Source organism: Glycine soja, chromosome 4, assembly GCF_004193775.1.
Source record: "Glycine soja cultivar W05 chromosome 4, ASM419377v2, whole genome shotgun sequence".
Taxonomy (NCBI): Eukaryota; Viridiplantae; Streptophyta; class Magnoliopsida; order Fabales; family Fabaceae; genus Glycine; species Glycine soja.
This window is the reverse complement of record NC_041005.1, coordinates 49488135-49502690: the sequence shown is the minus strand read 5'-3', so window position 1 is coordinate 49502690 and position 14556 is coordinate 49488135. Positions and strand designations below refer to the sequence as shown.

Sequence of the window (14556 nt, the reverse complement as noted above, 5' to 3'; positions counted from 1 at the left end):
ATAAGGTTCAACAAAGGAGCCATGGAAGTAGGTGGTTCGAGTGGAACGAAGCAGATTGGCCCACAGGAGGCTAATAGGTACTCTTATAGGAACAATTACAGAGGAAAGAATCCTATGACGAGGACCCAATGGCGCAGGTTCCAGCGTCAGAAGAAATTGGCCCAACAGAATCTGCAAACGGGCCAGTATAAAGAAGTGTCTAGGAGGCCAGTAAAAGAGAGACTCCTGCCTCCAGTGGATGAAGATAAGATGGAGGATGAGGATTTACTGGATTCTGAACCAGACTTTGATGTCATCTGTGTGGTATCTATCTTGCCATCTGAATATGATGTACAGTCTGAGGTTACTGAGATCGAAGGTGAGTTCGATCATTTTGATATGGCTGACCCAAAGCCAGTGTGCTACTATGTTATGAACAATGGCTGTGTGGAAGAACAATTAGCTTATTTCGAAAAGCCAGACTTTCAGATGAAAAGTCATCTCAAACCTCTTTTCATCAGGGCAAAAGTTGAGAATGTCGGAATCAACAAAGTGCTCATAGATGGAGGAGCGACTGTCAACTTAATGCCTCGATCTATGCTCTACAAGATCGGGAAACATGAAACTGATCTATCTGCCCACAACATTGTGCTCTCTAATTATGAGGGCAAAACTGGCTATTCTTTGGGAGCCATTCAAGTAGATGTTGCTGTAGGTAGTATAGTTCGACCAACTCTATTCCTGGTGATACAGTCCAAGGCTAATTTTAACTTGCTATTAGGAAGGGAATGGATCCATGGAGTTGGGGCTGTGTCATCTACTCTCCACCAGAAACTCATTATCTGGAGGGAGGATGGGATTGTTGAAAATATAGAGGCAGATCAAAGCTTCTATAAGTCAGAGGTTGATAATGTTACTCCACAAACCTTTGACAAAAATTTGGCTAACATAGCACCTTGTGGTGACAAGGAGGCTGTTTTCGAGTCAAGTGACAATGTTATTCACTCTGTCAAACTCCATCCTACCTATGGGTTTATATGGGAGAGGGAGGAAATTAATGTTGTTTCCTCTGAAGATGGAGTCATTCCACCAACTGGGTGGAATATATATGAAGATTAATATGACTGAGGCCACTGCATGGGCCAGAATTACGGCTTATATGGCCAAAAATAGACTAAATACGGCCTTTGAGGCTGAATTCCAACAAAATATGGCAGTTGAAGCCAAGATCGAAGATCATGAAAACAAAGAAATAAAGGATCGAAGACTGGACTACATTTATGATGATGAGCCACTGGGTTTTGAGAAAAATCCCATAAGTGAGGTGCCAAAGATGCAGGCTCAAGATCCTTTGGAGGAGATCGACATTGGAGATGGCTCGATAAAAAGGCCAACCTATATCAGTGCCAATATCACCTCAAGTCTAAAAGAAAAGCTGGTGCCTCTTCTTAGAGAATTTAAAGACTGTTTTGCTTGGGATTACCACGAAATGCCTGGGTTAAGCAGAGAAATGGTCGAAATGAAATTACCTATTAAGGAAGGAAAAAGACCAGTAAAACAACTACCAAGAAGATTCGCACCAGAAATCATGTCCAAAATTAAGGAAGAGATCGAAAGGCTGCTGAGGTGTAAATTCATCAGATCTTCCAGGTATGTCGAATGGTTAGCAAATATAGTCCCTGTCATTAAAAAGAATGGAACTCTTAGAGTATGCATAGATTTTAGGGATTTAAATAATGCTACACCTAAAGATGAATATGCTATGCCAGTAGCAGAAATGTTGGTAGATTCAGCAGCTGGCTTCGAATTTTTAAGCATGTTAGATGGTTATTCTGGTTATAACCAAATATTTATTGCTGAAAGTGATGTGTCAAAAACAACATTTCGATGCCCTGGTGCTTTAGGCACTTATGAATGGGTAGTTATGCCTTTTGGGTTGAAAAATGCTGGGGCCACTTATCAAAGGGCCATGAATTCCATGTTTCATGATTTTATTGACACATTTATGCAAGTTTATATTGATGATATAATCATCAAATCTTCCTCGGAAGATAGCCATTTGGATTACCTTAGGCAATCTTTCGAACGAATGAGGAAACATGGATTAAAAATGAATCCATTAAAGTGTGCTTTTTGTGTGCGTGCAGGAGATTTCCTTGGTTTTGTGGTGCATAAAAAAGGCATTGAGATAAATCGAAATAAGACAAAGGCTATTCTTGAGACTAAGCCTCCTTCGACCAAAAAACAGCTTCAGTCTTTGCTAGGAAAAATCAACTTCTTGAGTCGATTCATTTCGAATCTAAGTGGCAAAGCTCAAATTTTTTCGCCATTACTTCGACTCAAGAAAGATGAACCATTCAAATGGAATGAAGAGCATCAAAAGGCTTTCGATGAAATTAAAGAATATCTGATCAAGCCTCCTGTGTTAATGCCTCCTAGTCGAAACAAAACTATGAAGTTGTATATTGCTGCGTCTGACAAGACCATTGGTAGCATGTTGGCTCAGGAAGATGATGATGGCATAGAGCATGCAATTTATTATCTTAGTCGTGTACTAAATGATGCAGAAACTAGATATACTGCCATAGAAAAACTTTGTCTTTGTTTGTATTTCTCTTGTGCAAAACTTAAGCAATATATAAAGCCTGTTGATGTTTATGTGTATTCTCATTATGATATTATTAAGCACATGTTGTCAAAACCTATTTTACACAGTAGAATTGGAAAATGGGCTTTAGCATTAACAGAATATTCTTTAACGTACAAGCCTTTGAAATCTGTTAAGGGTCAAATTGTGGCTGATTTTATTGTAGATCACTCAGTGATCGAAATGCCGCAAGACTATGTGGATACAGAGCCTTGGATTTTGTATTTCGATGGTTCGAAACACAAACATGGAACTGGAATTGGAGTTTTAATAATATCCCCCAATAAAGTTCCAACTAAATTCAAATATAAAATCAAAGGGCTTTGTTCTAATAATGAGGCTGAGTATGAGGCTCTAATTACAGGCCTTGAAATTTTAATTAGCCTGGGGGCAAGAAATGTTAACATAAGGGGTGATTCAGAGTTAGTGTTGAGACAATTAACACAAGAATACAAATGTGTTAATGAACATTTAGCAAAATATTTTGTTATAGCAAGTTCTCTTCTGAATCATTTCGATTACATTAACATTGAGCATATACCTCGACAAGAAAACCAAGAAGCAAATGATTTAGCCCAAATAGCTTCAGGGTACAAAATGTCGAAGGAAAAGTTAACTCAGTTGATCGAAATAAAAGATAAACTGGTGTTACTGGAGCCATTAAGCACTAAATTGCCAATGCCAAAACTTGTGGGGGCAAGTACACCACAAAATAATGAAGATGAAAGCATGGATGATCTCCAAGGAAAAATTCAAATTTTGGCCATTGACAATATGTTAGATAATGATTGGAGAAAGTCCATTGTTGAATATTTGGAAAATCCAATAGGTAATGTGGCTCGAAAGATCAAATATAGGGCTTTAAATTACGTGATTGTGGGAAATGATTTGTTTAAAAAGACTGCAGAAGGAGTGTTGCTGAAATGTCTAAGTGAATCAGAAGCATACTTGGCAGTTTCCCATGTTCACAGTGGGGCTTGTGGATCACATCAAGCAGGCCATAAAATGAAATGGCTTTTATTTCGACAAGGTTTGTATTGGCCTTCGATGTTATAAGACTGCATAGAATTTGCTAAAGGCTGTCAGGAATGCCAAAAGCATGCAGGGATACAGCATGTACCTGCTAGTGAGTTACACTCCATAATCAAACCTTGGCCTTTCAGAGGATGGGCTTTGGACCTAATTGGTGAAATCAAGCCTACTTCTTCTAAGAACCAGCGTTATATTATAGTTGGTATCGATTACTTTACAAAATGGATCGAAGCAGTCCCTTTGCCAAATGTTGATCAGGAAGCAGTAATTAGTTTCATTCAAAATCATATTATTTATAGGTATGGTATTCCTGAAACAATTACCACTGATCAAGGTTCAGTTTTTACTGGACGAAAAATGCAAGAATTTGCCCAAAAAACTGGCTTTCGATTATTAACCTCAACACCATATTACGCGCAAGCAAATGGTCAGGTCGAAGCAGCCAATAAGATTGTAATTAACTTGATTAAAAAACACATTGCCCAAAAGCCAAGAAATTGGAATAAAACGTTAGATCAAGTTCTATGGGCATGTAGAAATTCTCCTAAGGAATCAACTAATACTACCCCATTTCGACTGACTTATGGGCACGATGCTGTACTTCCGGTCGAAATACATTTGCAATCAGCCAGGGTACAAAAACAAATGGACATTCCAATCGACCATTATTGGAAAATGATGTCAGATGAGTTAGTTGATTTAGATGAGGAGAGATTAAGAGCATTAGAAGTTTTGACTAAACAAAAAGAAAGAGTTGCTAAAGCTTATAATAAGAAAGTGAAGTCAAAAACTTTTAATGTTGGAGATTTAGTTTGGAAGGTTATCCTGCCCATGGATAGTAAGGATCGAGCCTTGGGCAAATGGTCCCCAAATTGGGAAGGACCGTTTAAAATAATTCAGATCTATTCGAATGGTGCTTATGAGTTAGAGGAGCTAACCCCTCAGAAACGTACTTTGAGCATAAATGGTAAGTATTTGAAAAAATATAAACCAACACTGCTCGAAGTTAAAATAAGCATAGAATAAGAGAAATACTGGAAACATAAAAATGGCGATAACAGTAAATTGCCACAAAAGGGCATGTGTCAATATTACATCAAAAAGTAGAATCGAAATACAGAATTCGAAATAAAGAAATTATAAGTTCTACTAATTCATGACCAAATCCTCATACAGCTTTTTCAAGGTGGCCATCTCTTTAGTTAAGACCTGGTCAACACTCTCCATAACCCTTGCCTCATCTGCTACAGCCTGAGATGCGCTAAAGGCCTTCAGGCCTTCCCTCCCTTTTTCAGCAACCAATTTCTGAATCGAGTTAGCGGCCTTCTCCTGGAGTTCCTTGCGTTTGGCCTGCTCTGTCACAATTTTCTGCCTTAGATCTTCGACCTGAAACAGCAGATCCGCAATAGTTGTCTCCCAGGAGGAGATGTTATCATCACAGTCTTTGATCTCAGAAGATCCTTCTTTCGCCTCTTTGGTGAGACGTTCGACTTCATGTTGAGCAGCTCGGGCTTTCTCGAGCAGAAGGGTATGTGCCTGTTTCTGGGCATCTAGTCTTGCGCCATTTTCGCGTTTGTTCTGCACAGCACTTGCAAACTGGTCGATGATGGCTTCGATTTGGATAACTTTACCTAACGTTTCATCAGAGGTAAGGGGGTTGTGCAACTTCTTCAAAAAGTTTAGATGCCCAAAGGCAGCAGAGGGGTTCTCTTCAATGGATTTAAGCACATCTGTTCGTGCGTATTCCATTGATAACTTCAGGAGCAGAGAATCTTGGCGTACGGAAGAGTTTATTTCAGCATCAGATGAGGACGAAGCACCAGGAATCTTTTCACTTGAGGTGTTGGCTTGACTTGTGTTCAGCAGGAGTCGAAGGGCTGCAGCAGGGTCTTCATTTTGCATTTGAATGAATGTATCTTCTGTGATCCCTATGCTAGCGGAAAGTTTAGATGTTGAGGACACCGGGTAAATGTCTGAGCCTCCAGCTTCAGCCTCTTTTATGGCCTCTTCATCGAAAAAGTTTTCTTCGGATGAACTTTTCTGACTCGATTCATGAGGACTACTGGATCCAATGCCTTGACCTTCACCCCATTCCTCAACATTCACTGCATCCGCCTCAGGAGCGGGAGATGTTCGAGCACATGAGGGTATTTCTTCTGCAGAAACATTTTGTTGTACCTGATTCGAATTGTCATGGAAAAAGGTTAACAAATAGTTTCGTATAAGCTATGATTAAAATCACATTAAGAGAATGATACCTCGACGGCAGGTTGTTCTTGTGGTAAGTTCGGTTGCTCGACAGGGTTGCCCATCTCAGCAATAGAAGGAATAGCCTCTACTTCAGTGCCGTCAATATCGGTCGAAGGTGGTTGGACGTCAACAGGTTGATTGTCACCTTGTTCTTTTGAAGACTTGGTCTTTTTCTTTTTCTTCTTGGCTGGCTCACCACCCTCGACAGCCACAGAAGGTTCAGGCTCGACCTGTTTCACTTTCTTTTTCTTCTTAGGCATTTGAGCCTGGGAATTGCCTGCCTCTGTTTGTTCAGCAGACTTGGTCGAAGTCGAAGGTAACTTTCTTTTTCTTATGAGTGGTCTTTCCTCTTCTTCCTGCATTACGAGGGTAAAGAATTGTCAGAATATAGACTTGAAAGAAAGCTATAATATTGACATTAGAAATAAAACTTGCATCTTTCTCTTCGTCTAATTCGACGCCCGTATGCTTCGAGCGTTTGGAAGTTGTGGTAGTCTCAGTACTATCATCTTTCTTTTGACTCTGAAAAAATAAAGAAATATGAGGCAAGACGTTAAGAGTAAAAGATAAGTTCAGAAGAGTTACCTTCTCTTCTTGTTTCCCTTCTTGGATCTTCACCCCAGTGGGTTTCTTGGGTCTCACATCAGCTCGAGACGTTTCAGCACTTTTCTTCGTCATGATTGTTTTGCCTGAAAGTAAGAATATTAGAAAAGGCAAAAATACATATCAATTTAGAAAGTCAAAAGTAAGTTAATACCTCGAGCTTGAAGGTTTGAGCGAATATTCTCGACCGTTGGTTGTGTAAAACCACTCTCAAGCCTGGAGATCATGATAGTAGTGTCTCCAACTGAACGGGTCGAATAATATTTCTCCCACCAGGTAACAAACCCCATGGTGCAGAAGTGGGAATGGTTGAACTCAAAAGGATGCAGGTTATAGTTTTCATCAAGAGAAATCTTCAAAAACTTCTTGAAAGTCTTTTCCGAAAGATTGGCCCCTCTTATGACGTCTTGAGGATCTTCGAACAAGCTTTTAGGATGAATTTGCGAGAGGCCAAATTGTCTTGAAACCAAATTGGGCTGGTATCCAACCAGGCCTAAATAGTTCGATTGAACACCTGTACGACAAGACAGGATCTGTGGATTCAAGTAAAATGACCATATTTCGTTCACCTCTTCTTCATTGTCCGGATCGACAGTAGGGAAATAGTCAGTGAACCAGGCTGGGCCGACCTCTCGACTAATGAATGGAGCATGTCGGGGAAGAAACTTATCAAAGCTCAGGAAAATCCTCATATACTTTAGGAACAGCTTTTGTGAGCTTGGATCCAAGGTCTTGGGTGTTAGTCGAAGTGCTCTCTGGCCTTCGATCGAGCGATTTGCAACTTCTTCAGCATAATCTTGTGGGATTATTAATCCCATTTCCTGTTCAAAAGTGGCATTAAGCCACAACTGGAGAAGCCACATAGGCCCAGACACTAAGAAGGAAGACCCATCCTTCGATTTCTTCAGATCATCGCATGCCTCACCAAGCGATTCGTATAACACTGCTAACAAGAGGCGTCCAAATCCAAAGTTCTGACCTTCATGAATTTGTAATGCCATTAGAATAAATCTTTTGGCTACTTGCAAGGATTTCGTGCAGAAGACATAGTGAGATAGCCACAGGGTTAAGAAGGCTACGTGCTCTTCATCAGAAACCTCCTCTTCGACGGGTCCTTTGTGTTCAGCTATATATTTGGAAAAGGTGTTCTCCTTATATACTAGCTTGATATTATCACTAGAATTAGTGGGGTCATAAGTTTCTCCGCTAGGCCTAAGGCCTGTGAGGGCGGCTACATCTAAGAGAGTGGGGGTCATCATACCACATTTAAACTGAAAGGTGTTGGTAGAAGATTCGAAAAAGTGCATAGCTGCTATCAGCATTTCTGGTCGATATTCAGGACCAGATCGAGAGAATTGTATCAAATCAAAGATGCCATATGTCTTCCAGAAATCCTCATACGCTTGTTCGACTCGATCAAGCCAAGGCAGGTAATCCCTATGGGCTATTGACGGGGCGGATCGAAAGAGTTTGTTGGGTTTGCTTAAACAATTAAAGTTGTAAGGCTCACTATAAAAAATCCTAGGTTCGCAAGTTGGGTAGCAGGGAAATACCTTACTCATTTTACTCGAAAGTGATGCTTGGTCTGGCAGGGGTCCACCAAAAGCGTAAACTGTTCTTTCCACTGCGAAAGGGATCATCACCTCTGATTCCCAGGTTTCTGTTTGTTCGGCGTCACCATGTGGTTCTGGAACCACCTTTTCTCCATCAGTCCTGACTGTAAAATGGTGCCACTTCCCAGCAAACGGAACTGCTTGTCCTTGCGACATTGTAAGAAATCTGAAAAGGGATGATTTTCTCGCGAAGGGTTTGGTAGCTGTTGGAATCAGTAAGTAAGAGCTTGGATTCGCAAAGAACAGTGGCAAAGTTTAGAGATACGGTGAGGTTGATGATGAAAGGAATAACAAGTATCTGAAAGTAAGAAAGTTTCGCCGGAGATAATGGATACGAATTAGAAGAAGAAGGGTCTCGGAAGCAAAGAAGAAGAAAGGTTTTTGAAGCAGAGAAGCTGAAGGGGTTTTGGTCTGGAGTTTCTGGCGCTATTTATGGAGTTTCACTTTAAAAAGGGGAAAAACAATATAATAATAATCAATGGTCAAAAATCAATCACATCAGATTTCCCTTCCGACTCCCCAGCGTGACACGTGTCCCACTCTGCCTAGAAAGGTGGAATTAATGATGGGTAGTGGGAGATCGAGGCGACGGTTACCAGTAAACGTGCCATCATGTCGCCGTTTCAGGAAAACTGGTAGAAGAAGAGAAAAAATGTCAACTTCTCATCTTCCTTCGATCTCGAATCGAAGCAGACATTTTTTGGGGGCAATTTGTTAGCCCATATTTTTGATGAGCTAAAAATATGCTCTAAATACGAATTTTGTCAGATTCTGTTCGAATCGAAAAGAAAGAAGAGTCTATTGAAAGGGATTCACAGGTTCAAGGAAGTATTTACGAAGTATAAGGCTAAGACAAGAAAGAGGGCTTCGAACTATTGGGCGAATCGAGCTGGCGTATGGTCGAGTCGAAGTCAAGGCAGCAAGATTTCTGGACTTAGCGCAATTTCTGACAAAACTTCACAAAATCAGTTCGACTTCGAGCAATGTGGATAACCGTTCTAAGGAGCAGTTATGTGCATGCAAGGTGTACGTAGCAGGACACTTGGCATTAGGATAGTGTTCGACCGTTAGGACAGTTTATTTTCGAATGTCTATATATAGCAGTTTTTTAGTCAGATTTCGAGGTCGCAAATCATTTCTAAGAATCCTTATATACTCAAAGTACCCAGCGCAGAGAGAAACGAGTACGCAAGGAAAATGTATGATTGTGAACCATTTTAAGTTTCTGTAAACTTTACATTTCGAATGCAATGCGTTTTACGTTTTACTTTATAATTCCTGTCTTTTAAATGGTTCATTCGATCGAATGAACTCGCTGCTCCTTTACATTCTGCAATTTACCTTTCCCTTGTCAATTTACTTCTAGCATTTCGATTCTCTCAAAGAATTTTACTTTCTGCAAACCTCAGAACCAATAAAGGTTTGTTGCAATGATGAACATTCAAAGCTTTACATTTAAATGCAAACACACAAATGACATGCTCCTGAGATTCACTAGTTGATCTCGCAAGCAATTAACTTAGACTAGCGATTGTTTACCAAATTTCAACGTAAACATATATATAATATATTTATTGAATTTAACAAATGTTATGATAATATATATGTATATTAAACATATAAATTTTTAATTGAATTTATATATTAAAAAATATTATTAAATAAAAGTAATTAAAAAAAATTAATCAATTGTTTCTTGAATTTGACAACGAGTCAAGAAACCTTCATCTCTTGCAATTTGTACGGATGAAATGAGTACTTACAGTTACGTTAGTCTTAGTACACATAGCTCATGCACATAAAAAAAGTGCACATAGCTCATGGCCCATTATATACACAACTGTGTCTATGAAACTCAAATGTCAAATGCATGACGTTTACGATGGTCTCAAGCCCAAAATAGTCGGGAAACAATATACATGTTTTTATGTTTACCTGCAATTGTTGATTGAAAACCTGATAATGCTATAGCTGGATGATGTCAAATGCCTTTGATGCATATGGAAAAAGTAATCTAAGCATGCATGATCGATGTTGACATATTTTAGAGATTTGAGTTTTGTTTGATAAAATTTTAGAGATTTAATGGTGATCATGTGAGGTTTTAGTAAATTTTTAGTCGTTGTTCTCACATAAGAAAATCATCATGATTGCCTCATATATATATAAAAGAATTTAATCTTTGTCACAAATCAAATTAATTAATAGTATAAACTAAAGTTTTTACATTTAAAGAAACTTAAACATATTAAGAATTGATTTTTTTTAACCGTGATTCAGTGGCTACTAATTTAATTGGTAATGTGGTACATACAGACAAATGGAAATTTAAACATAAAAAACTTTCCAAAAAAAGAAACTCAGACTAATAAAATGATCAAATAGCCATGTTTTATCTTACAATTTTACTTACAAAATTTGCTCCACGGTCAAAACAAACTAAACCAACCTCAATTTTATATGTTTTGGAACTTTTAAAATATTTATTTTATTGTTTTTAGTAAAATATTTAATATTTACCGAATAATTAAATAAAAAAATCACCTATCAATAGAAACAGTCAAGTCATGATGCCTTCCCAGTTCAAATCAACTCAATATAATTCAACTCGATCGGTTTGATTTTGTGTGTGTTTTCTCACAATTCATCCAACGTGTCTCTTGGGGTTCTTTTGGTATGGTTGTAAGTTTTTTATTTTTTATTTTTAAAATAAAATATGTTTGACAAAATAAATTTGAAATAATTTTTACATTTAATTTCAAAATCAAGATTTTTTTTTTGTGAATTTTATTTTAATTTTAAAAAAATACATTTTTTATATTTGACAATGATAATTTTTAATTAATGTTATCATTAATGTCACTGTCATTATTACCATACCATCTCCCTCGTCATCATCACTTGTTATTACTATTATTATTTTCATCCATTGTTGTACTTGATTGTCACTCGTATCAATATCATTATCATTATTGTCATTATCACCACCATCGCTATCGACATTACCATCAACGTTGCTATCATCACTATCAATGTCAGTGTTATCGTCATTGTCACCATTGTCACAATCACCACTAACGTCATCGTCACCACTATCACCACTACGTTATCATTGTCACCACCACCATCATTATTACCGTCATCATCATCATTGTTACTGCTATCGTGACCAATCGATCACCACTGATATCTCTATCACTCTCCCTATTGTTAACATCACAACTATCACCAATGTTGTTATCACCAGATAAAAATATTATTAAACTAATTTTAATGCAATATAAAATTTTTAAAAAATTTATTTGAAACCAATCTTATTTTAAAATTAATTTATAAAAAATTAAAACTAAAACTAAAAACTTATAATTATTTTAAAAAATTTCAAAACTCAAAACTAAAAATCACTCGAAACGGACCTTAGTTTTTACATTTGTTCCAATATTTCCATCATTAAAACTGAAAATCATTTACACATTAATGCACCTAAATTTATAAAATATCCGCATTTCATCCCATCTATAAAAGCCGAATATTGTCTATATATTTGTTCTATTGACCATTTCAATTTATGAAGTCAAAGTTCAACGTAAACTCTTTTAGTACTCCAACATGTGACATCTAACTAACCTCACAAAAAGCAATTTATACACATTGCTTTGCTTGGACCGTAAAGATCAAAACAATGTTTAATTTGGTTTGACATTCACTTAATATATGTTTGATTTGTGGTTAAAATTGGTACGAAACATGTTCTAATATAAATTCAGCCGATAACAACATAATGAAAGCAAAATCAAAGGAGAATCCTGGTACTTAGACAAAATTATTTTTATCTAAAAAGTTATTTCTTACGGGATTTCCAAACATATATTTAGTCTTTTTCCATTTGCCTACCCTGTATTGCTGGTCTGTATTATTAATTATTTGGTCCAACTAACTTCACGAAAAGTAGTTGATACATGATATGTGACAGACCAACACGAGATGTGAGCTGAAGATTGGTGTGCGGGCATGCATGCATGATTATACAATAGTCAGTGCCCGGAGGATCACGTACGCGTACGTTTCTATTTTAAGAGATCTCCATAGTCTTCATCGATCTCTATAAATACCAATTCTTAAAGGGATATGGTTCCATCCTCAAACTTGCAATTAGCAACACAAATATATAGCTTTTGATAGAAATGGCCATCCTACGTGCCTCCAAATTGATGTCATTTGCTGCTCTTTTAGCAATACTCTTACTACTCATGTCCTTTGAGCTCGGAAGTGCTGCCCAGCCTAGTTTTAAACTCGGTACGTTTCTGTTAGTTTTATAATATATGTAGTGAGAATCACACATATATTGTTTAGGGGTTTCTCTTACTGTAGTTTCCTAACTTGGAACATGGGATTGATGATTTCTATCCATGTTTTATATCTTATGTTACTTACTTATTTTATTGTTTCTTTAATTAATTTATTCACCTTCTATTCGGTGCAGGGCGAAAACTTTTCCAAACTGGAGAGTTGCCACCAACTTATGGTTCATATCCTGGTGGTGGAGGATATACCCCAAATCCATGAAATCATTAAGCACGAGAAGAGGGAAATAACCAATACCCAGTAACCAGTCTACACCAAACTGCATGCTCTTTGGCTGAAATATTGGAGATGTTAGCATCCTTCTTTAATTCTAAGATTGCATACAAGCGAAATAAAAAACAATTTAAAAATGTGTGTGTAATTTCTACTCTACCAGAATAATAATATACATGTCAATTGTCATGTACTTAATTTCACCGAACCATGTGTATTTACTGCTATCAGTCACTGGTCACAACCATTTAGTGGCCCATACCTGAATTACAGCAAATAAAATTCCTATTCTCGCTTTTTTTTTTCTAAGCATATAATTATAAAGGAATATCTAACCAAGTGAATTAATATAAATAATTAATACGTTGAAATTAAGATTGAATGATTCAAATATTGTTTAAATTTAATTTTTAATAAAAATAATTCTTAATAAAAATAATTCTTAATCACACTTTATTCACCTTTCTATCAAACTCTGAGTTAGTTAAAACTCTTTTTTCCCAATGAATCAAAAGATTAAAAAAAATATATAAAGGAGTATACAATCAAAAATATCCATTGCAGGGGCGTATGCATAATTAAACAAAACAATATATATATATATATATATATATATATATATATATATATATATATATATATATATATATATATATATACATACAAGATTAAAACTCATTTGAAAATTATTACTTGGGAAAAGTGAGTATAATTTCCCCAAAAAATAATATTCCCATTAAGTAGTTTGATTCTGACTGAAAGACATAGCATAGAGTCGTTGAAAAGGTTGATCAGGTGTCTAGTTATATTAAGATATTTAGGTCATTTATGTTATATATTATATTCAATTGCATTTTTTATGTTTTAAAAAATTTAATTCAATCTTTTATGTTTTAAAAATAGTCAAAATGATCATTTTAAAATAATGATTATTTTTCATTGAGACGTGAATTTAAACTTTTTTAGATTAAATTATATAAAATTTATCCCATTAAATCCATTTAAATAAAAATTATAAAAACCCAATTGATATTCGAATAAAAAAGGGCTAAACATGATCAAAAAATCATGCATAAATTTTTTGTTTTAATTGCTTGTTAAATTTACTTTTTACAAATTTTCATCATATTTATAGTCTTTATATTCAAACATCAATTGAATTCTATATTTATATATATATATATATATATATATATATATATATATATATGAATATAATAAAACAAGTTTGTGTGTCAAATTAGTCATAAAATTCAAAATCATATTCCAAAATAAAAAATTATTATTATTTTGACTTACTTTAAAATTGAACTTTTTAAAATATATATAATAAACCAAACTAAACAAATTTAAAACATAAACGATTAAAAGTATATTTATCCTAATATATAAAGCCATACGGGGGTCATTAATGAACTCAATGTATGTTTTGATTGTGTCATTGTCACATGATTACACTGTTACTTCTGTATTACATTTCTTGTAGGTACTACTAATATTCTTGAAGATTTGCAAACTAGCTGTCGTGTCGCATAATGCCAACATGTTGGACCATTCTTCCACAACCAAAAGTTGACCCGTTATCTACTTATTTTCTTTCTTTTTCTTTGTTGAATAATTAACATCCGTTAACTAGTGATAGCATCTTCAGAATTAGAAATTCTGATTTGATGAACATATACGAGAAACTTTTGCCCCGCAACCAATTTCTGATTCTATATAATTGTTCAAGTATGGGTGAATTTTAATATTATGTTTCTGAAGAACAACGGATGTTTATCTAAGAAACTGTCGCTTATATATATTTGAACTCCTAATAAATCATCTCGAATGATGTACGTAATTAACTATAAG

At 35.9% G+C, this 14556-nt stretch overlaps 1 protein-coding gene and 1 long non-coding RNA gene across 2 annotated transcripts; both read left to right on the top strand.

Moving 5' to 3' along the window:
• The first annotated feature begins 1099 nt into the window (after positions 1–1099).
• LOC114410907 lies at positions 1100–4684 on the top strand. Its single transcript, XM_028374809.1, has 4 exons — positions 1100–1874; positions 2127–2858; positions 3120–3656; positions 3732–4684. Exons 1-4 carry the CDS (start codon positions 1100–1102, stop codon positions 4682–4684), a joined length of 2997 nt encoding a protein of 998 aa, XP_028230610.1.
• A 7560-nt stretch (positions 4685–12244) lies between these two features.
• On the top strand, positions 12245–13000 carry LOC114408234. Its single transcript, XR_003665860.1, has 2 exons — positions 12245–12420; positions 12608–13000. It is a non-coding gene; the product is annotated as an uncharacterized LOC114408234 (long non-coding RNA).
• The last annotated feature ends 1556 nt before the right edge of the window (positions 13001–14556 follow it).

Bases quoted from the DNA above. Each gene is read 5' to 3' on its own strand.
- LOC114410907 (XM_028374809.1), top strand. From the start codon at position 1,100: ATGACTGAGGCCACTGCATGGGCCAGAATTACGGCTTATATGGCCAAA. The intron at 1,875-2,126 runs GTGCTTTAGGCA...GTGTGCGTGCAG, and splicing joins AACAACATTTCGATGCCCTG to GAGATTTCCTTGGTTTTGTG. The intron at 2,859-3,119 runs GTTCGAAACACA...ATTTTGTTATAG, and splicing joins TTGGATTTTGTATTTCGATG to CAAGTTCTCTTCTGAATCAT.